The 23,351-nt window shown below is 49.6% G+C and overlaps 1 protein-coding gene across 2 annotated transcripts in view; it reads right to left on the bottom strand.

Annotated features, from left to right (window-relative positions):
• ACSL6 (acyl-CoA synthetase long-chain family member 6) overlaps positions 1 to 23,351 on the bottom strand; it is a 44,073-nt gene that overhangs the window by 17,352 nt on the left and 3,370 nt on the right. Inside the window, exons 2-9 of one of the 2 annotated variants that reach the window (XM_010578825.1) lie at positions 11,288 to 11,508; positions 9,992 to 10,106; positions 7,637 to 7,701; positions 7,100 to 7,201; positions 6,856 to 6,955; positions 6,136 to 6,314; positions 5,577 to 5,609; positions 4,549 to 4,600 (exon numbers count right to left, since the gene is read on the bottom strand). In XM_010578825.1, the coding sequence (XP_010577127.1) occupies positions 4,549 to 4,600; positions 5,577 to 5,609; positions 6,136 to 6,314; positions 6,856 to 6,955; positions 7,100 to 7,201; positions 7,637 to 7,701; positions 9,992 to 10,106; positions 11,288 to 11,482 (841 nt within the window). In that variant the 5' untranslated portion in view covers positions 11,483 to 11,508. Of the gene's footprint in view, positions 1 to 4,548; positions 4,601 to 5,576; positions 5,610 to 6,135; positions 6,315 to 6,855; positions 6,956 to 7,099; positions 7,202 to 7,636; positions 7,702 to 9,991; positions 10,107 to 11,287; positions 11,510 to 23,351 lie in introns of those variants that run through there. The other variant, XM_010578827.1, reaches the window with a different exon arrangement.

The following is a 23,351-nucleotide window of genomic DNA, read 5'->3' as shown; positions in this document are numbered from 1 at the left end:
GGAAGTCGTTAATATTGTCAGCGGCAGAGCAGAGGTATCCTGAAGGTAGCACCAAACCCATTAGGGAGCTGGCAAAGCCCCCACGTCACCCCCCAGTGCCTCTCACCACGCCTGCAGCGTTTCACCTGCCACCCCTGCAGGCACCTCCACACCGTCAATATTTGCTTTTTCACCCCCTTTTCTGTTCCGAGCTGAGAATCCCCCTTTGCACCATGATACATCTTTTGCATTTCGTATCTGTTCGTACGCCAAAATACGGGGTTTATTAAGCAGCAAAGGCCAAGGCTGAAACCTCCGGGTGCACAAACCGGAGCCGATGTTCCCATGGGAAATGCCTTGCCTGCAGCGCTGGCACCGAGGACTCTGCGTGTCCTCCTGTCACAGCACTGTCCCTCTTCATCATCCTCAAAGGGTTTATTTCTGAAAAGAAGGTGTAGCTCAGCTTGAATAAAGATTACAGAGCCTGCCTCTCTCTCCAGCGCGTTTTTAAGCAGATTGTTTTAATTCGATCACACCACTGCAGCGCAGCTCCCGCTACGCCGTGCGGAAGCAGATCGGAGGAGCTTTACCTGCAAGTACCCCGCGCGGCCCCGGCACGGCGGGCGCAGGAGCTTTGCGATGCTGTTACAGCTAACAATGGATGCAACAGCCTCGCAAAAATTGTAAACCAGCCAGAATTTCATTCTGGCTTCCTCAGATTAGGAAGGGGCGATGGTGTTTGGTGAATCAGTTTCAGCACGGGAAAATGCGCTTAATCCTCTCGGTTTCGGAGCAGTTTGCAGGCTGTGTCGCTGGCAGCCCTTTGGCGTGGGCACGCACCCACGGGGCAGAGCCTGGCTCAGGTCCCGCAGTGCTGAGCCCTGTGCCCTTCCAGCTTCGCTGACATTGCTTCGACCCAGCCTCTCAAATAATCAAAGGCCCAAACAAAATTAGTAATTATTGCACGCGTTTATTGCAGTAAAGTAGGACATTTCGAACACAATGTATTTTACTGAAAATCCATACTTGGTGTTCCAAGTGCCTCGGAGTAATTCGAACGCAGCGCACAGGAGGCTATTTTGGTCTGACTTATGCTCGTCCTCATCCGAGGCTCAGAGGTGAAGCCAGGGCTGACGTCTTTGCCAGCCACAACTGCTCCGGTCCTGACCTGTTGTACAGACACGCTCGCAGGCACCAGCTCAGCCGGGCAGGTTTCATTTCAAGGCGCTTATTTTCGCAACTGGGTGCACACGTGGATCCGGACTTCAAGAAAACTCCACGAACTGATGTTGGCTGTAAATAAATGCCAAAGACCCAGAAATTGCTCACGTTATTTTAGCTGCGTCTAGCCAAATAGGTGTGCTCAGCCCCCGCAATCTACAAGTAGGCACACTCCCGCGGCGTTGCACAAGTTTCTCTGCGTCGGCAGGTTGCACGCCCACGGAGAGGATGTGCTCAGTACTGGTTTGGAAATTCAAAACTGCTATAGCAGCAGCAGATCTGGCTTCTGCACCTTAACACAGCTCTTCAGAATTTGGAAGATTTCTCAGATGCTTTGAGACCTCAGACTCATTTACTTACTCCACCTCTAACGCAAATTCAGTACCTCTGCTCAAATCCCCACGACATGCCTGGAAGCAGCGTGAACGTTCGGGTTCCTTCCCCCCTGTCCTGCCCACAGCAGGTTCAGCATCCCAGACAGGCTCTGGTGTTGATGGTGTCAAAGCAGAGCAGCAGCGTTAGAGCCAGGATAGCCTTCGTCAGGAGAAATCCAGAACAAACCATGCTGCCACAGGGAGCTGCAGCTTTTTGGGCTGGGGATTCCTGTAAAGTTTGACCTTCTTTAGTAGTTCTGTTTTAAGAGTTAACCCAGCAAAACAGGTGCCCCTTGCTACAAGCCCTTTCCCAGAATTACCAGTTTGAGAGAAAATGGTTGGCAGTAATGCTGCCTTTAAAAAAAAAAAAAAAAAATCAATGCCAGATCTCCAGACCTATACCACTGCTCTCAAGTTTTAATTTCATTGTAAAGACACATCGTAAAAGTGAGTGTCCTGTTACAGGAACGGGTGCACTGCTATCCCGGGCAGTTAATAGCCTGGGTATGGCAATTTCTCCTTATCTTGGTGCCAGGCTGGTTTGACAGTTCTCATAAACAATAGAAGAACTTTTTCCACATGGCAAAAGGGTCTTTCAAGTAGCAGCTCCAGCACTAACTCCGTGGTGTGATCCATCAACATTTTTGGGATGTAAGCGCTTTCCTCCTGCTGGGAGCCTCCGGCCGTCAGGGATATGCACTGGCAGGCTGCGAGAAACTGCCGGGAAGCAATTTTTATCCAATTGGTTACAGGTGGATCCTTGAGCAAATGGCAGTTTGCTCCTCTGGAGTAGCCAGCATGAAAAATTGTATCCTGATGGTTTGGGGACAGCTCTGTGCCTTTGGCCTATTTCTGAGTGCTGATGATTTTTTGGTACAACCATGAAAGTTGGTCCTGTCATCTGAGCTCAGCAACTTCAGCCTCTCCTTTCTCCCTGGGGAGGTATTTGGACATCTGATCCTATCAAAGAAAAGCATACATTAAAGCCTGCTTCTGGGTTGTTTTTTTTTAGAAACAGCTAAAATTGTTTCCAATTCTACAGTTTCCAGGTAACAAAATCTACAGCTAAGATTTGTTTCACACCACACCAAAATATCTAGAACCCTTCAGAATTGAAAAAGCCTTTGAGAACATATCTGTTGGAATAAAATTCTAAATCTGGTCATTAAAAATATCCTGACATGGGCTATACAAAAGCCAAGCCTTTTACATCAAAACACGTGGAAAACAGACCAGAGTGTTGATGCAACCCCTGGAGAAGCCAGAAAGTATTGTGCAAAGTCCTCCAACAGCAGAGGATGGGCTGGTGGTCTGTCAGAGTTTAGTTTGCAGATGATTTACAGAATTTGAAATCTTTCGTTTGGATGGGAGAAAGCAAATGAGCTCCCTGGTTGTCCTATTTCTGTAACTTCAGGCATGTTCCTAAGAACAGCACAAAGTCAGAAACCAGCCCATGATTGCCTTTGCGTATAAAAAAGGAAAATTAAAAAATCCTTCTCTATTCAGAATTTCTTATTTAGAAATAAAAATATCAACAAAAATGTGGCTTGAAAAAAATAATTGCTCTGCACTTTAAAATCCACACAAACAAATTGTGCCCCGCTGTATCTGTAGGCATGGCTCCTTTGGTTTCCTGCAATTCCCATTTGTGCCCGGCCACTTTGCACTGGCACAGCCGGTGCTAACAGCATGCATGGCTGTGATGTCCGTATCCTGACTGTGTTCCATCTTTTCCTTTTGGGAATTCCCACTGCTGAGACAGAGCAGAGTCACAGGCTCCTTTCACACAGTGCACTGCCTTGGGTACTCCGAAGCGCACAGATCTCAAAACTAAAGAAGGATGCATGAAGGTAAAAAAACCCAAAGCCTTTTAATACATTTTGAGTTTATATCTGGAGTTGATGAAGCAGTTGCCTACCTGATGTGCAGTACAAGTCTTCTCCAGGAGGTGGAAGATGAAGACGTCCCCTCTTGCTCAGCCTGATCCGCCGGCTTTGCACTCTGCAGGCTGAGCAGCACAAGCAGCGCCCTTCTCGGAGGGCAGCTTGGTGTCAAGCGGCATCTTCTGCTTGCCTAAAGGAGTGGAGGCCAAATCGAGGACGCTTTGGGGTAGGACCAAGCGTTAGGTAATCCTGAGAGCACAGGTGAACCTGGAAGAGCTGCTCCAGCGGTCCCTGGAGCATGGTCCTTCCCTGCAGGTAAGTATAAAAGCAGTTTCCCAAGCAATCGTGCCTTTGCATCTGCGCTGGCTGCCCGTGTAGCGTTTTGGTAGATGTTACGGAGGTCGAATGCTCAAGAGTAGGAAATTCCTGCAAGCTGTATGAAAACCAGGGTCTGGAGAGAGGAGACAGCACTGCGTCTGCTAAGAACAGACAGGAAAACGACGCTGCTCCTCTCCAACAAAAAGGGGCCAGGGGCACGCGAGTACCGGCAGCGGGGGCTGCCCAGACTCGTCCCCGCGGCTGCCCCAGCACGTGGTGGCCAAGGGCCAACCCAAGGACGTGGGCAACACGCGAGCAAGCTGGGGCACGCTGCGGAGGAGACGGAGGTGCTGAGGACATCGGGGGGTGCTGGGGACATTGGTGTGCTTAGGACACAGCGAATGGAAAGCTGTGGACCTGTGGTTTTTTGTTTTTTTGTTTTTTAAATATATGCAGAAGATAAATACCAATCAACCAAGTGCTTCACAACTACACTGCAAAACGGGAAGCAGAAACATGGGCAGATTTCTAGACAACTGGAAAACCGTACTGCCAAAGTATATGTCAGGCAATTCAAGTTAAAAATAAATACATCATTATTTTTAATTTGCAATCTACACAAATGTATATACATACATATTCTTAAATATTAAAAATGCATAGAAATATCACTGCCATATCAGTATAACAGCAAGTGTGCACATATTGAGGGGATATTAATAATTAATTTGACAATTTATTCTAACATTTCAACATTAAAGCGCCTCTTTTACCTGTAGTGCCACTAGTAAAACAGACAATTGATAGATCTTCTGGTCGAGGGGGCTAGAAATACACAAGGAGAATAAGAAAATCCCATCAATCAAATGCAGACTGTTGTCATTGTATAAACTTAAAGATCAAACCAATTATACTTCAGCTCTGCCATACAAAGCTTTCATTCCCCTTGGCAAATATAAAAGACCATCATAAAACTCTTTTTATCAGGTTTCTTCAGTTGATGCAGACTCTATTCCTCTCTTAGGTTTTGCTCCAGCTGCATCAAGGGCATGCTTTATCATTAGAAGACTTTGATGGGATCTTTGTCTTGCAGTTAGTATTTTCAAAGACACCATCTATACCTGTAGGTGTGTGAGAAAACTTGAGATAATTTAATAATTTCCAGATAAATTCTGGAAACGTGGTTATCCATAACAGTGGACAACTTTCCAAAGCTGCTGATTGCTCCCATTTCCAGTAGTATCTCTGTCTTCTCAGCACCACTGCATGTGTGTGCTATTTTGGGTCCCGACTGAGTAAATAAGTGGCCTGAAAATCGGAGGCTGCTTTTGAAAGTTTTGCACAAGTATGAGCAGCCAGTGAAAAACATGAATGCAGTTTTCCGAAAATATCCCAGAGAAATACTGCCAAGTAGTGTTTCTGAGCTATAGAAACCCCACCGGAAAGCCAAGGGTGCAAACACATTCCCCCGCTGCCACCTGGGTAAGGTAGTGGAATTAGTGTGGCTTAACAATGGCATTTAATTACTGTCCCATTAACATGTTCAGCAAGGATGAACTATCTCAGTTAAGCATCCCAGGCAGAGGGTATGAAGCCAATACTGCACATCTCCAGCGGATGGTATTGAGAGTCCCTGGGCTCCTCCACTGCCTCCCACGTGGAGAGGGTCACGGGGCGCTGCCCCTAAAGAGACGCAGGCTTCCTTCTGCCCAGAGCAAACCCTTCCCTCTCTTGGCAGTCAAATAAATGTAACACAGTGAGCTGCAATCGTAAGTGGGAAAAGCAGCATGCCAACACTCACCACAGGCACGTGTCGACTCTCACGGCCACAGTCCTGAAAAAGATTAAAGTAACAAAAATGATTTCCACTTTAATTCCTCTGGTGTAACCCACTTGCTAATAATCTGCAAACCACTAAGGGAGACTGTGAGCTGCAGCAGAAAAATTTGTGGCTAACACTTAGGTCATCTTTTCTATCCAAAGTTTCTTGCATTAACTGCAATGTCATCCTTGGAGTTCAAGTAGTGCTTGGGTTGGTTGAGCTGGATCCAGGCTGTTTCATAAAAGTGTAAGGCTGTAGGCTTACATGTAGGAGGACTGTGTCTCGAATAGCAACCCCCCTTTCCAGGCTTAGTTAGCAGCTGATATCTTATCTGAGCAGGAAGGATTGAAATGTTGGCTCCTATCAAGAAGCAATAACACTTAAGAGGCAACTGCACTGAGCCATGCATCAATATTACCAGCCACAGTCTGCTCTGCAGACACTGAACATGCCATGCAGTTCACAAGCCCCTGTATATTTTACCGTCTTCTTACAGAAACTACAAAATACAGTAAAAAGAGAGGGAGAGCAGACTTACCTCCACCTCCTGCATGGTCTGGATGCGAACTCCACAGCGTCTCCCTCTCTCTGTCAGCTCCTTCTCAAACGGGTCCATCAGGATGATGGAGCTCAGACCTGGCGTTTCTCTCCTCTCCACGTGGTCGAGGAGTATTCTGGCTTTTTCAGGTTTGTCACAAATGACTGTGGAAATGTCAGCTGGAAGAAAAGCGGTCAAATGAGTTTTTACAGTAGATCTTTTTTTAATGCAAGACTGGCTCATAGCTAACATTGTATCAGTCCTGATATTCTCTTCAGGCTAACACCAAAAATCCTAGAATGTAACACACATTTCTCTTAGAAAATCACTGCAATTTTAGCTAACCTAAATCAGTGCTGAAGCTGTACCTGACATCTACGACTATTCTGGGATTCAGTTCAAAATACTAAAATTGCTCACCATGTGGGCTAAAAAATCTAGGAGGCAAAATATAAAGCAGCACAGGAGTGGGTGGCTGTGGAGTAATTCCCACAGCCAGAGCAGCCCCATCCACGGCTGTGCACGACCAGGCGCGTGGGAAATGCTGCGGAGGCAGCCCTGACCCGGCATGGGGACATGCAGCTCCCCAGAAACTTCTCTAAGTGTGACTTCAAGACACCCAATAAGTAAAATCACCCATCTTTTGGAAAGTAGAAGAAAATGAACCATTCTGAGCAACAAAACTGGTTTCTGAGACGATTACTTCAATTCTGGTTTTACCTGTGTTGACGATGTAACGAATGGCTCCAGGACCTAAAGTGTCATAGAGGGGAACCACCACCATGGAGTAGGTGTAGCAAGCCAGCTCGGAAATGATCCACTGCAGGAGAATATCAAAGCATGAAGATGGGAAGAGGGCCACGGGAGCAGATTTAACACACTTGAGAAAAAGCTTCAAGTATAAAGCAAGCTCACAAGTCAGGAACATTATTAATACAGCATCAAGTTGAACTTAAAATCTCACCTCTGGACGGTTTTGAGCAAAGACCCCAATGAACTGCTTCGTGGATGGCTTGCAGCCCTGCCGAAGAAGCCCTGAACCCAGAGCTTCTGCTCTTTCAGCCACCTGGAATTTGGAGAGGGAAAAAAAAACCCAAAACATAAAAAAGAAGAATATAAGCAATACCAAACTAAGCAAAGAATTAGCTTATACAGGGAGGCTCTCAAATTATTGTATTTGCTATCTGAAAGCCCAATTTTTTATGCTCTTGACTAGCAGTGGACCTCTGTTTGGCAACGCCCCACGGCTTTGAGCATGTCACCACCACTGTCAAGAGGGGGCTAACGGCATTGAGCCCATCCCCAAAAGCTGACACGCACCCATATAACACCGGGATGTGCCCGGCTGTGGAAATCGAGAGCCCTCGCACAGCTCATTAGCAACCCCCCGGTCTAGCACGCGCGTGTTATCGACGGGTGCCTTAACACCCCTTGTTCGGCCGGGCAAGGTGAGAGCACTGGGGGAGAGGACCCTGTTGGGGGGGTATCGTTTCCAGCTCACCTCCTTGTAGGACAGCCACTGGTAGGGCTGCTTGGGCTTCCTGAACCCCAGGCAGGGGCCGTTTTCTGGAAGACACAAGCAGAGATGATGGAGTTATGGGGGCAGTGCCGGGAGTTCAACGCGCTGCCCAGTACCACGCTGCGGGGACGCAGCGGAGCCCTTAAAGAGTAAATCCGTCGTTATCAGGATGGGGCAGAGCTCACAGCAAGCCCCATCAAATGAACCACACGAGTACAGCTGATGGGAGACCGCCTGCTGGGATGTCCCAGTCACTTCAATCCTCCTCCCTGAGCTGCAGAGGAGACAGCAGCAGTTTGCCCCCAAACAGCCTCATTAAAAGCTATTTCTCCAAAGGTGGTGTGAGCATTAGTGTCTGATGAGGGCTTTCATCCCAAACACCGGCTCCCACTGCTTTCGCTGCCTTTTGATTTAAACACTTCAAAGTGAAAACTGCTATTTTTAGCACAGCCTACTCTGGAGGAGGGTAAAACAATACGCAGCACTACGTGACAGGAGGAATATTTGAAAAGTTTAATTAATTTGCTTATTGTACTTAACTGCACAAGATCCATCCCTCCATACATCTGCTGAGTTATTTATTTACCCCTGTCCTGCAGGGTGGAATATTTGCAATTCCACTGAGGCTTTTGGTGGTACAGAAAATAATAATCTGACAATGAAATTGTTGTGTTCAATGAGGTGGGATGTCGTGAGCAGCAGACACAGAACTAGTTATGATAGAGCAGGGAAGAGTCATCATAGCTTTTTGGAGCGGAAAATGATGTCTCACAAGTGCGTGAGAGCTCTTTGACGGTACCATCAATCATGGGGTAAGGGTGATAGACTGATACACCACACTCAGCTTTCCTAAGAGCTTTTGGCAGAGTCCCTTACCCTGCCCTGTTGTCAAATAAAAAGTAAGTCGGAGGAGTAATTGATGAAAAGGCAGCAACAAGCAGAAATAAGTATCGGCGTTTGCAGCAGAGGAAGAACTCTGTTGGGTTCCACAGTTCTATGCCCGGATCAGCCCTGTTTAGTGTATTCATGAATGTTCTGGAAATGAATAATGTATGATGAGCTTTGCTGATGCTGCAAAATCCAGGACATTAAGGTCTTTGCCAGCGGTAGCAAAAAGATCTTGTGGTACCAAGAGACTGCACAGTAAAATTCAGTGGCATTAAGGGCAAAGTAATGCACGTTCCAAATAATAACCCTAATTATAACCCCCACGCTCCAAAAGCGGCGCCCAGGCCACCATGGGCAGCGCTGCAGCACCTGCCCTGCCCCTCGCTGGGTCTCCTCCTTCCTTGGCCTCCATTCCTCGGACCTCCCTCTCTAGGTCTCCCTTCACTTCGTTTCCACTCTATTGGCCTCCACTCTTTGGGCCCCCCATTCTCCAAGACATCCACTTTCTGGGCCTCCTACACCAGTGGGGCCTCCCACTCTGTGGTCCTCTCAATCGCTTTCTCCCTCTCACACCATTTTGCCACCCCCATTCTTGGGGCCGCTACACTTGTTTGACCTTCCATGCTTTGGAGATTCCCACACTTTTGGGGGCCTCTTCACTTCTTCAGCCACCTGCACCTTTTCATGCTCCCACACCCTCAATGGGACTCCCACCCCTTTTCATCCTCCCACAATATTTTGGCCTCATACACTCTTTTGACCTCTCATACCTTTTTGGCCTCACACTCTCTGAGCCTCTACGGTCCTTGGCCTCGTACAAGTTTGGGGACTCTACACTCCCTGGACCTTTAAAATCTCAATGGGCCTCCCACACCCCTTCATTCTCCCACACCTCTTTGGCCTCCAACGTATTTTTCAGCCTCTACACCTCGTTGGCCTCCCAAACCTTTTTCAGCCTCCCATACCTCATTGACCTCCCACACCTTTTATCAGCCTCTACACTTCGTCGGCCTCCCAACACCCTTCGTCGACCTCCCAACAACTTTTTCATCCTCTACACCTTGTCAGCCTCCCACTCATTGGGCGTCAACACCCCTTTGGGCTCCTACACCTTTTTGATCTCTACACTTGTCAGGCCATCCATACCATTTGTGCCTCAACACTCAGGCTTTCCCATCTTTGGCCTCAACTCTTGTGGGTCCTCCCACATCTTTTTGGCCTCCAAACTCTTTTTGGCCTTCCACATTTAATAGTCTTCTATAGTTTTTGGGCCTCCCACGCTCTCTTAGGCTCTACACCATTTGAGAGTCCCGCACTTTTATGGGCTTCCGCGCTCTTTCAGCCTCTACGCTCTCTTTGAGCCTCCCACACCGTTTGGTCCTCCACATCGTCTGGTCCTCCACCTCTCCCCACCTCCACTCCCAGGCCTCCTCGTCACTGTGCTCTCACCAGAGATGCTGAATCCTCTCCTGAAGACCTCGTACATGGTCCTGGCATCGTCGTAGTAGTGCGTTAGCAGCTGCGGGCTGTCCCCGATCACCGACCGGCGCGCCCCGGCCAGGCCCTGCGTGACATGACATGACATGACGTGACACAGCCGACAGCATCGCCCGACGGGAGGGAGATGGGGAAACCCCGACCCATAAAGCTCCCCCAAATGCCGGAGAGACCTCCGCAGCTGCCACCAGGGACACCCAAAGGGATGGGAGAGGTGGGACGTCCACCTCAGTGCCCCAGTAGCATGGAGGACCACCTGCCCAGACGGCAGCGCTTGACCCGGCTCGTTGCCGCAGGAGGTGGTTGATATTTCCCAAGGAGATCTGAGGGGGAATTATAAATCTGCGAGTAACGGAGCGGGAACGCGCTGCGGGGAGCGACTGCTCTGGGCTCCACAGGTCCTCAGGACTGGCACCACGGGCACCTTCTCTAGGACATCTAGACCAGCATGAGGGACAGGCTCAAGCAGAGGCCAGAGTCCAGACCCCAGCACGTGGGTCCAGTAGGGGTGTTTTAGGAGTGGGCAAGGGGAGGCAGGCAGGGCGAGAGTGACCGAACCGGGACTGCACTGTGATTCCAGAAGAAAGTCTCACTAAAGCCCTAACCACAGGGGGTAACTCTCTTGGAAAATGTAAATTCCTCCCACCCTTTTAAGAAGTTGTTGGAATTAAAGACAATATTGTTTTAGAGGGGACGTCACAAAAGGCTTTAAAAATTCTCATCACACTTTCAGATATTAATTTAAGTGGAAACAGTTTTCAGATCTATTTCTACTCTTTAAAACAGACTAGCTTCATTAAACTTTAAAACCTTTTGCAAGCATGAAAATTAATAACTCTTCAGCCTCTAAGCATGGATTCTGGTCTACTTTTTCTTATTATTACGAAGTTTGCAGCAGCAAACTCAGTAATGGGCACGCACAAGAAGTGCCAGCTGCTTTCTCCCATGCAATGGCAGCTCCTGTAATTTTCGGTCATGGATGGTTAAGCAAAGCTAAGGCCAAAACATTACTGCAAAACTAAGAGGATAAATTAACGGGCTGTATTCTAGTTTTCCACTTTACGGAAAAAGTTGAATTAAGGAGTGAGGCGATCCCTGGTGTAGCGCACTACAAGCCTGATTTCAGGATGAGGTTGAGAAGCCCTTGAAATGAACAAAAGCACCTCCTGGCATCCCCTGCGGTCATTTCCAGGCACACAAACCTCAGGTGAAACCCATCCCCTCCTGCCGGGGTGCCCCTGGGCTCACCTCAACTTCCTCCGACTGCATCCGCAGGTCGCAGGGCGGTTTCACAGCCCGGGGCCGGCTGGCAAACCAGTAGGCAACGACGGCCGCGAAGGCACCGATGCCGACCAGCGCCGAGGCCGGCAGGTTGCGGAAAAACTGGCTGAGGTCGTCAAACTCGGGGAGCCGCAGGCTCCGTAGGATTTCCTGAGCCTGCATCTTCTCCACGAGCGAAACGGCGAACTCTGCAAGAGTCAGAAGGATGGGGTCAGCTCGCGCCGCGGGATGGGCACGGGCAGCGCGGGTCTGCGCGGCTCGGGAGGGGGAGAACGTGTTTTCCCTCGTCAGCCATTGCAAACGCGCTGCGCTGCTGCCCACCAACAACCACCTTCACTTGAGAAGAACAGCATCTATGGAAGAGATACAAGAAAGGAGGAAACATCCCCAGAAGGGCGAGCAGGAGCAGCCAGCTCACTCCTAAAGGCCAACTGAGCACAAACGTACATCGGGCGACGCAGCTGCAGTTATCTGTAGCAGACAGATGCTGCGACAAGCTCTGGGCTCCAGCTATGACCATACCCTCAGGGCTGCCAGGAGCTTGGTCTGCCTTCCCCGAGCAGGACGGGGGCTGCGTGGTGGCCGCGGCCCCCGGCAGGGTCAGGCAGCACGATGCCAGCTCCGGCCACAAGCCCTCGGCTCACGGGGAGCGGGGCAAAGCCAGCGTGCCTCTGTGCGCAAAAGGCCGTGCGGGCACGCTCCGAAAGACCGCTTTCTGCCTTTATGCCAGCTTCACGTTCTCAACTTCGAGTTCCTTACGATTTGCATCGGGATAAATTATAGGCGATTCGAGCCACGGAAAGTTTCGTTTCATCGCTTAAATGTTTCCTGGAAGAAACAACAAGCGACTGCGGAATGGGGATAAGGGAGCGCGGGGGTATCAGGCTGAGCGCACGCCACCGCGGGGTCCCCACCCTACAGCCCCACTGGACGCAATGCTTCTGGGTGCTCCAAGGGGGAGACGGGTGGCTGCCGGGAGGGAGAAGTGCCAGGGCATTCCCCAGCGGGCAGTCCCGCAGGGTGCAGGGCACGAGAAGAGAAGGGCTGGAGCCTCGGCTCCTCGGACACAGTGGGGCTGCTGGGGACCCCCCCACGCTGCTCTGACAGCACCGAAACTAAAAGCAAAGAGAAAACCTTTTCTCCTTTTCTGTAAAGAGGGCTGTGCACGGAGTAGACAGGTGATGGGACAAGTTTTATGACCCAGGATGGTAACGCTCTGCCATCCCCAGCTCATTCCCTTTATACCTGCCGGCATCACTTTGCTGCGGGTGCAGGGAAGGCAGCTCTCTGCCGTACGGTCTAGCTTGTGTTGGACTCATGGAGTAAGAGCTACTCGCTGGGAAAGCAGAGGGCAAGCAGCTGAGTGGGCACCTTTCCAAACACAGCCACTGCAGCTTGCCTTACTTTTCTCTTTTGCAGAAACGGCCACCAGAGAGAGGAGCCAGGCACCCTGCTCGCTGCTCCTGGGGTACGAGGTGAGGCTGTCCTCAGGGTTTGGCCGTTGAGCACACAAGAAGCATTTTAAATAACTCCTATTTACAGTAACGGCCCAGTATCAACTCCCCACCAGGGAGTCTGCAATAACGGCCAGCCCTGCAAGGGATGCTGCAGAGGAGGGAATCCAAACAGTTAAGGTTTCCTGTTAAACCTCACAGCTCTATTTATGACTTTACCAGCAGTCAAGACCTTAAAGAAAAAAGCTTTTCCACCGCAGGAGCCCAGGCAACCCCTTTCCTCTCACCCTCTGGCCTTGCTCCAGCTTGTGGAGCTACTGAGTGATTAACGGGGGGGGGCATTGGTCCCATGGGGGGGCAGGACTTCCCGCACAATGGCACCACTGACGTTAACACTAACCAGCTTTATTCCTCCTGGGAACAGCGTCTGGGTTTCGCCGAAGGTCAGGACAACCCTCTCGCAGCCTTTTCCCCTATTTGTGCCGAACGAGCTGTGGAGGCTGGCGCAGGCCAGTCTGCAAACGGAGGGGCACCCCTCGCACAAGGCTCTGGAGGAGGTTTAAGTTTGCACCCGCAAAAAAACCACAGCGAACAATTAACCTCACCCATTGTCAGGCTACAATGTGGCAGGGGGCAGCAGGGAACGGTGGTGGTGACACAGAGCCCGTGTTCGGGGCCATCTCCCTCCTGTGGGCCCTGGCCCAGTCATTCCTTGGGCCAGATGCTGCACCCCGGTGCCAGCCCAGCATCCCGCAGCCTCCTCTGCTTCCCCAGGAGTTCCCGACTGTGCAAACCCTCTGGGACCAAAACCAGCCCCTCCAAGAACGGTTGCAGTGGTCACAGCAAATGAAACAGCATCCAGATGATGTTACTGGGCAATACCCACCTATGGGGTAATTTTCTCCTGAGCTTTGAGCATCTTTCCAGAAACCTCTACATCTGATAAAATACTGGCTACGTGGCTGCAATGATGTTAGGATGAACCGAGATGGAGTGCTGATTTCTCCTCCCTTGATACTTCCCTACATGAGGCTATGAAAAGCAGCTTGCCAAACATGCTTTTACTAGCAAACTACAAAAAGTGGGAAAGCTCAGCAAGGGAGCTATTCATTTACTGATGAATTAGCTATTTGTGCAAAAGCATTTCAGCAAGTCCCACTTAAAACTGTCTGCTCCCAGAAACACAGCCTGTCCCACCAAAGGTAGTTGCCCAATTTGCCATGGCTGCTGGTTACACCGAAATCTTGAGAATGACTCCCTCAACATCAGCCTGTGAGCAGGGTTTTGTATCCACCTGTGCTGCCAAGCCCAAAGCGGAAAGCTGGGAAGGTGCTTGTGGGAAGAGCGAAGCAGCGGCAGCGCTGCCACCGGGGATGCTTGGCCGCAGCCACGTGCTTCTGCCCTGCTCGGCTGCGGGTATCACCTGGGGAGCCCCAGGGCCAGGGCTTTCTGTACGTCTGTCTGGGTACAGGGCATCCACGGACACCTGGAGATGGTAGCACTGGCAAAAGGATCGTGAGAGTCAGGGTTGCAATAAAACAAACAAGCGTTGGAAGCCAGAGCCTATACAATATGCGAATAAAACTCTTTTATAACACAGATAATGAAGAAAGTGTGATTACACCTCTACTGACTTTGCATCCCTCTGACACGTGTCAGGTGTCATTTATGTCAGTACCTGGATTTTGAAAATTTGCTCTAGAGACATCAAAACCGTGCTTTTAATTTGCCAAAAAGATACGATGCTTTAATACAGAATTAAGAATCACTTCTAATTGCTGGGAGGTATTTGGCTTGAGCAAAGAGATGGGCACGGTGCTCCCTGGGTTTGCATGGAACACGTTCCCCTTATCGGGGTGGTGGCAGGGACACTATGGACCATCAAGCACCACGAGCCGGGTGCTGTTGGCAGCATCTGCCACTGCAGTGAGGTAAAACGTGTTGCAGCAGGCAAAGTTACACAAGACCTATGGGGAAACTATTTAAATTGCACCCACTCCATCTGCTCCCAGGGGAAAAATCAGAACATTCCTCTCAATCAAGTGCTCATGGTACATTTATTGTTTCTGACCACTTGTGCCACATTCTGCTGCCTTCTGCTAGATTCCTACTTGGGCCACTATTTCCCACCAACCTGAAGTTTTTGTCATGCAGCAGATCATATCCCTGGAACAAGTCCCCGAATCCTTCATTCATAACCACATCATAAATAAGTATGACTGGAAGATAGAAATTCACTTTTCCCTGCTGAAGGGAAGCTGATGGCCCAGGGAGGTCAGCACATTTCCATGGTGAGCTTAGAGATTCCTGGGACCACGAAGACTGCAAGGATTTTTAGTTCCTTTATGATTAAATAAAAAAAATAAATAAAAAAAGTAAGTACTTCTTGTTAGTGAGTCATTTTAAGTACACTGCAGGGCATCTCAGAGGGTGCCACAGTGATGGAAATGTCAGCAATGGGAAACAATATCAGAAAATACACTTGAAAGCAGAAATGCACTTAGTTTTCTGCCCAAATGCAACAAGTGTGCTGAGATCCCTGGGAGAGTTAGGTAGAAGTGCTAATGTGGTAAGGAGAAGGTTCACAAACTCATCTGCTTATGTTTTCCTACTTTCACTCAGCAATCTAAGTTCAATGAAGACTAAACATATACACTGAGCACAAGATCCTGTTCTTAAAAGTGAACTTACCCAGTCAAGGGAAGTTCCCAGCACCTTTGAATCCTCTTATTCTACCCAAGACCTGTAACTTCAGTCACTGATCCCCATTTCCAATCATATTTGATTTTTGCACTACAAAGCTCATCCGGCTTGCCTTTTGCAACAGTTAATCTTGATTTCTGCATCCCAAAGTGATTCGGGATGAGCCCATACTTGATCTGCTCGGGGCAGCAAACCTGCCTTGGGAAGGCGGCCAGGAAAGGGGCCCAGGTGTGTTTGGGAGGAGCAGCGCGGTCCAGACGGGAGAAACCCCGGCACCCTCTTACCCCAGGAGAAGCTGTTTCTCCCTCGCCTGCAGAAACAGGGCTCAGGGCTGCCTGGATCTCAGCCTGCTCCGACAAGTCGAGCTGAGCGGGTGAGCACCTCACAGTCACATGCTCTGTGAATATATTTCTTGTGTGACCAGGAAAATAAATAATTAAAAAAAAAAAAGCCATCACAGTTGGGCTGGCATTCCCATCAGCAAGGCAGTGTCACACCCCAGAGCACACCGCAAGCAGCCGCTGCCGTCACCTCGGTCTCAGGAGCAGCAGCAGGATTCTCCCCGCACCCTTTCTCCAGCGGTTTTGCCCCATTTCTGTCACCTGCGGTGAATCCACCGCCCTGCTGCCGTGCGTGCTCCCCGCGAGCAAGCGGCCGAGCAGAGCGCAGCGTCCGTGCACGTGGCACGTGGAAACACCGACATTTCCATTTACTCCAAACGGGACTTCACATTACCGCTGGATTTCTAAAGTATTCCCATGGCAGAGAAAAGAGAAACAGATATGCAAGGGGGAGCAGAAGGAAGCGGTTCTGAGAAAGGAAGAAGTGCTGGTGAGGTGTTAGGAGGGAACAGCCAGGGGTGAGAGAAACCTCCCGTGCCCAAAGTTTGGGGTGAACAGGGCTGCTGCGGCCAGTTTTGGGTAGCCAGCAGCGACACTGGGCTTTGACTCACTGACCAGCCTTTGCTAGCAGGCAACCACCACAGGGACAATGCTTATTTATTTATTTTTTTGTAGTTACAAATGGCACTATTGTGCCACTTGGTTTTGATCTTTTCCTGCTGGAAGCGATTCTGTAACTCCAGTGTAGTCAATGGAGTTTTAGTGACATACACCAGTGTGGGAACAGCCTCGAACTACTGGTGTATGCATAATGCAATTAAAATTTTACCCGTTCTGTGCATCCATGCAATCACATCCTTCCTACCATTACGTCAGCACCCGGGCGCCTGCTTGGGAAGGAGAACTCCTTTTGAGATGCCTTTATCTTCCTGCCCACCCTGCATTCACAGCGGGGTAGGGAAGAGGCGGGTGATTCATTTTCTGTTGGAAACTGGGCAAAGCATCTAATTACTATCCCTATATTCGAGCGGAAAAAAAAAGGCTATTTACACTTGACTTCGTAGCACTAAACCAAAATCAAATAAGCAGCTTTTCAGTATGTCTGAGAGAATTAAGTGTTTGCAGTGGGGAACTACAAAATGCAGCCAGCAGACACCCAATGGCTCAGAGCCTGCAGACCCACAGCTTCTCTCCGTGCGAGCTGCAGCGAGAGGAATATCCCTGTCAGCCGGCGCTTGCCACAGATCCGTGTCCTTGGCTACGGCACCGGCTGCTCACTCATTTCACTGAGGAAACAGAATTTACAGGATCTAAAACATCTCAATCCAGAGAGGCAGATTTAGAGGGATTTCACTCAAGTGAAACAGTATGAGCTCTTTGAACTCGTAAAGCTGTGTTTTCTCACGTTCAGCTCTGCAGACCCCAGGCTCTGAGATTTGCAGTTGCTTTCCTGAAGCAGGGTCAGGGACAGAAGGTTTGCTCAAGGAAGCACCCAGCAAAGTTTGGACCATTTTCCCTTACCTTCCCCTGCCGAAAAAAAACAACACCGGCAGTACTCTGTACACAAGGTTCGGGTGACTTTGAGATAAGGGTTCAAATCATCTTGTGACTATGTCACTACATAAGTGTCTCCATTTACAGAGGGTAAGGGAGCATCAGAATTCACAAGGACACATACAACTGGCAGGTATTAGTTGGACTGCATCACCAGAACACATTTGCTAATTTAAACGAAAGCTCTTGCAACGATTAACATGCTTCTGAAAATGTGTGCGCAGAGCCTGCTGTAACCATGCGGGCAGAAGGCATTTGGGGATTTTGTGTATTGCTTGCAGAGTACAAATTTTCTTTTTTTTTCCCCCCCCTTTTTCCAAGCTTCATGCAAACACACAGTGGGACAGCAATCCTGGGAGGAGCTGCTGTCATTAAATGCAGCTCAGGTACCGCTGACTTTCTCTAACTTGGCCAGGACAGCAGCTCTTGGGAGACCACAGGCTATGAATTCCTAATCGCTGCTGTAATTAAAACCAGGGACGATGCCAAGCCAGCCTCTGCCATGCACCTCCGCAATTTTTTCTTGTATGGGCACAGAAGATGAGGAGTTGGATGAACGTTCAGTTCCCAGCCTAAGGCCCGTCTGGGTTGTGGTCGGGCTTGGCCGAGGAGCGGGGACACCGGCCGTTCCGCAGCAGACTGGTCTCACACTTGCATAGGCAGAGATGCAAAAGGTTTTACAAGAACAAGTGATCTAATGAGATCTCTGACTACAAAAACTGAAGTCCAGCCTTTGTTGTGCTTCAGCCACAAATGTAATACCCAGTTTATTCAGAACCTGCAGATTTTTTCTCATTTGTTTTAATTAAAGAGGAGAAATTTGGGAAGCTCGGGGCACCTGGCCACCTTTCTATTTTCAGCTAGTTTGAGATTAGGTCAATTTTATTCTCCCTTTTAATAGTTTTACACTAGAGGGTTTATGGAAATAGTAATGCCACACTTTATAGCAGGCACAAAGCCAGCTCAACAGTGTTAATCACAGAGAGGAAATGCCATCAGATACTCACTGGTCATTATAGCTACCGAAAACCTTACAGAAGAGTTGCACTGACACGACACAGGAAGCCAGACAACCTGCCAGCCTTACAGACTGCTTGAGAAAGGCCAAAGGGGGTGATAAACTTAAAGGGGAAAATACGAGCACCATAAGTATCTGAAACTATGAAAGAATCAATGTGCAGAAATCCAGTAAACGGCCCCGAAACGCAACAGAAGACAAGCGATCCTTGGCTCACATACTTTTGCAGGACTCCTAACCACTTCTGCCCTACACGTGTAATTGTGGTATAAACATGTCACCACAACAGTGACCCGAAATATATTATTTCGTTACTTGGCCCATACCCCTCCGCGAGCAGCTCGGGCACCGGCGACCCCGCAGCCCTGACCCATCTCACGCTCACTTAGCTGTGTATACTGGGACCCTCTGTACTCTGCAAGGATTAATCAGCTGTAACTACTCGGGATTCAGCAATTATTGGGATTATCGGCCAAGCTGAGGCTAATACTATTTAAAACTTCCCTAAACTTTACCTGCTTTTCCTCCTAAAGTGACATGTTTCACTATAGCCCTTTTCCCCATTTAAAGTCTCTCACCTTCAGTCAGGTCACACTGAAGCAAACTCCCATGGCTTCCATGCGATGTATCACTACTTTGATTTTTGGGACAGTATATTTTCATCAAAACTGTGTCTTCCATTAAAAATAAAAATGCCCCCGACCCACCAAAGCCAGACAAAAACAAACTCTTGCAGGTGCTTAATTTCACCCACTGTGAGTGAAGTAATTGACTCCCAAGTGCAACAATATATAAGCCACAATTATTGTGTTTTACTTAGGTTACACAGTTCTTTGCAGGGTCAAGTCATAATTGTATATGTGATTTAAGAATCAAAGCAAAGGCATTAGTCCTCATTGACTATGGTTCCACTGTAACTCAGGGAGTCATAATTGGGAAGAAAAGAAAAAAAAAAAAAAAAAAGAAAAAGGAATCAGTTTAGAGATAAAATTGCTTTTTTGGGGGGATTATTATGCCAGGACTCAGCATAAGGAGGTGTGAGAGGCAATGGATGCAGAACACGGATTTGCTGTGGGACGTCTATTTGCATGGATAGCGAACAAGGGAGGAGAGGCACACAACACCTGCGAGGCTGTGGCACTCTCCGGGGACTGGACACTGGAGAAGCACCCAACGAGCAACAAATCTAATAAAAACAGTTTATAATTTTTATATTTTATTTTTACTAATGAAAATCGTCCTTCTCCCTTTCCTTTGGGAATCAGGCCGGTCCAATCTGTTAAACTGGCCTTTTGCCAACAAGACTGTTAAAGAACGGGGTTTCAATGGTACATAAGCCTCTTTAGCTCGAATTGCTTTCGTGCCAGCGGAGCTCAGTGCACCCCGGACTGGGTGTCTGGGGCATGGGGAGCAGACGTGATGCCATCAGGGACCATCCCTGTGCCACTGCCTCCCCGCTCACCCCCCCAGTGCTGTCCCTCCCCGGTCAGCAAAGCGGAGTTATCTGCCACGGAAAAGGGCTTTCCATCCGGGTCAAGCCTCTTTGATCTGCTGGAGAGGAATAAGGCAAATAAACTTCATGTTGAGGAAGCCAGCAATGCTTTCGCATGACCTCTGGTTACTGAGCGGAGCAGGGAGAGGACAGGGATGAATGAAAGGGACCGGTTCAACGCATGGTTGGGGCTGTGGTATGAACTTGGCCAAGTGATGCAAGCTGGATTTTTTTTTTTTTTTTTTTTTCTGGAGAGGCAGGCAGTTTCACTCTGGGTGCAGAAAAATTGTCTCAGAGAAGAGGCTGCCAAAGGATTGGGTACTATTATACGTACATATATATAGACATGCAATTATCTGCATATGTGGATGTATATGCCTCTCTGTGTGTGTGCACATATATACAAAAAAAATAAAATTTCCCCCTGCTCTGCGTGACTGATAGTTACCACTTGTGCCACTAGCATTATCGCAGAGACATCTCACACTCCTGAAAAAACTCCTTCTCACCGAGCATCTGGTGTGTGAACAGCACGGGCTCCTCCTCAGCACCGTGCTCCGCTGCGGCTCCCGGGGACGGAGCCGGTGGCAGAGCCCAGCGCTGGGCGCAGGGTCCCCGCTGACCCACCAGCCTCCTCCTCCTCCTCGCCACCCCAACGCCAAAGGCAGGGTGCAGACAAAGGATGGGAATCTCCAAGCAACCCGGAGGAGCGGCGCTGGCCTCCGCTCCGCGCTGCCGAGAAATGGATTTGCAAGGAAATGCATTTGCAAGACACAAGATCTTTGCAAGCATCCACTAAAAAGGGGAAAATGCTAACAAGGAGCTCAATGTCCTGAAAGTCCAATTTTACAGAAAGAGCACAGTAATTGCACATAAATAGAGGTATTTAAAGTATCTAAAATATCTACAGCATACCAGTCCCCTTGCCAAGAGAAATTATTCAATAAATAATTCAGCAACTGTGCGGAGATCTTACTTTACACACTTCTAATGTTTCAGACAGCAAAATCCACTACCCAGCTGGCTGGAAACGCTCCGTGCTCGGGACCACACCGACAGCTCATCCTCATCCCTCTGCGTCAGGTCCATCTATTGAGCTGCTGATGCCAGACGCCCCACGGAAAGCTTCATCCTCCAGTTCCACACCTCCTCACCACGCTCAGGCCCAGCTCACAGGTGTGAACTAACCTAAAAATACCTTTCGCACCCTTGAGCAGATCAGCACAGCAGTACTCTGAAGCCACCGTGACTCCTGTACAGGAAAGCTGAGACTGGGATCCTGCTCCAAATCTGTCACTCGTCTGGATAACGAAGCATTAGGATGCCTGTGCAAGTATTTTAAGTTCCCTACCCGAAGGGAAAAACTCAACAGCTCGAGCTCTGTTGCCTCTGAAGTCTATCAACTGCCTAAGGCACGGTGATGAAAAAGCTCCTCTAACTGCTGAAACGTCCTTAAAATGTTACCCAGCGCCAGCATGTGAACCAGAGTCACAAGGTTTCATTGACCAGGCTAAAAACCCCAGCCTGTGGTTGCAGAGGATGAAGTTCAGATGGCAAAATCCAGCTGGGATATTTTTGCACCCGCTGTCCTCCTCAGCACATCCCTCTTGTGCCAGCGTGGCTGCTGTGTGCTTGCCCAAAGCAGGCTCAGGCGATTCCTCCAAGCTAAGTCGTAACCCAGCCAGAAGACAAAGCAAACCCCCCGAGCTGTGTGGTTTTCTGACTCTTTGGTCTTCTGCCTGCAGCTCTATGGGGACCGCTTACACAGCTGTGCCAAAACCAGCTCAGGGGCTGCAGTTTCATCTGGGGAAACCACAGCATACTTCCTTAGCTTGCAGGCAGTGTGGGCCATGGGAGCAACCCATGGAGGTGACTGAAGCAGGAGAAAATTTGCCCCTCAGCCTTATGGCAAAGTTTACAGGTGCCAGTGAATCCTATGCATGTTTGCTGGGGCTCATATTTAAGCGCTGTGCCCTGCAGGCATCGTTAAAGTGGGGCTGTTTTCTGTCTCTGCATTGCACCGTGGTGCTGCTCTTGCCAGGGCTGGGGTCCGGTTCTGGAAGCTGCTTGCAGAGCGTCTGCAAAGCTCCCCGCTTCCCAGACGTACCCACGATCGTTTGTAAGTCTCAGTTCTTGGGAAGAAGGGGTTTTGTTGGGGTTGGGGGGGACACACACAATGACACATTGATGGTTGATTGTCCCATATACTATACAGTTCTTGAATGCTGCGTGACAGGCAGCAAACAAACAGCTTAAATAATTGCATAAAAATAGTTATCTGGGCCAGAGTACAAAGAGAAGCGCTGAATGGAGAGGGAAAAGGCAGCTGCACCCATGACAGCCAGTTTTGCAAAGCAGAAAGACGAAGGTGCTCTGCAAAGAGCTTGATGGCTTATTGCCAGGCAAAGCTTTGACATTTGCCTTCAAATATTGATTGAATTTAAACAAGCCTTGGTACTGTCTGTAGAGGCCGTGGTCCTGCTAAGAACCTCACTAACCTGAAGTTTTTGCAGGAGGGTCAGTGCTGGTGAGTGCAGAGGCGCAGGGACCACCAGCCGTCTGCGGCAGGGGAAGGAAGGGGTGTCCAACCACAGCACCCAACGGGCTGGGGAAGTTCAGCTACGGACCTTGCTAATTCCCTTTTCATTGTTCCAATTTCTTTTTTTCCTTCCTTTCTTCGATGAAAGGCACACCTTTCATTGCTCAGCGGAGGCTGCGATTTGCCGTAGTGCCGCTTGTCTCAGCCTCGACTGCACCTGCACTCCCAGCCCCAACCCACAGGCTACCCAGAGCCCTTGGGGATCACTTTCCGTACCCCTGCTAACTACACACTGCCTTTCAACGCGCCCAGGTGGGATGGAACCCCCTCTGCAGCTCGCTGCAGGGCTCATTTTCAGTCTCCCCACCTGAACACTCCAGACCCAAGCCCTCTGTGGCCATCTCAGTCTGCAAAGCCCCTGGTAGCCCAGGGCTGGGTGGAGGAAAGGAGATTTTGGGTGAAATTTTCTGCTTTTGCACGCCCAGGCAGGGAATAAGCAGGTACACGAGCATGGTTTGCCCTGGCTGTTTTGGGCTGGCTCTGCAGGTCACTACCAGGCAAGGACAGGCATGCAGGCAGGTCCTTACGCTGCCGGTTCCCAGCCCGGCTCGGCTCTCCGTGACCGTTCACACCCTGCCCTTGGCCACGTCTGCGTGGTCAGTATGTGCGAGACCGGTTGCAGTGACACGGGGGGGGTTGAAGGGACACCAGAAGGCAGGAGCTGGCCCTGGTTGCTCTCCCACTGTGTGCACATACTGCACTAGGTTTCATTTCTGCTTGCTGTTTGCATGGCGGCATGGGGTGACCCAAACCCACGCCACCGCTGGACGGGGCCATGGGGGGGTCCGCCCCACCAGCTGCTGCCCCCTTCTGCCTTATGCCCACCCTGGGGTGCAAGGCTGTTGGCCGGAGCAGGCAACTGAGCTGGCA

This window comes from Haliaeetus leucocephalus, unplaced genomic scaffold, assembly GCF_000737465.1.
Source record: "Haliaeetus leucocephalus isolate CR32 unplaced genomic scaffold, Haliaeetus_leucocephalus-4.0 Scaffold656, whole genome shotgun sequence".
Classification (NCBI taxonomy): Eukaryota; Metazoa; Chordata; class Aves; order Accipitriformes; family Accipitridae; genus Haliaeetus; species Haliaeetus leucocephalus.
Note: the sequence above shows the minus strand (reverse complement) of the source record. Positions and strands in the feature narration are given on the sequence as shown.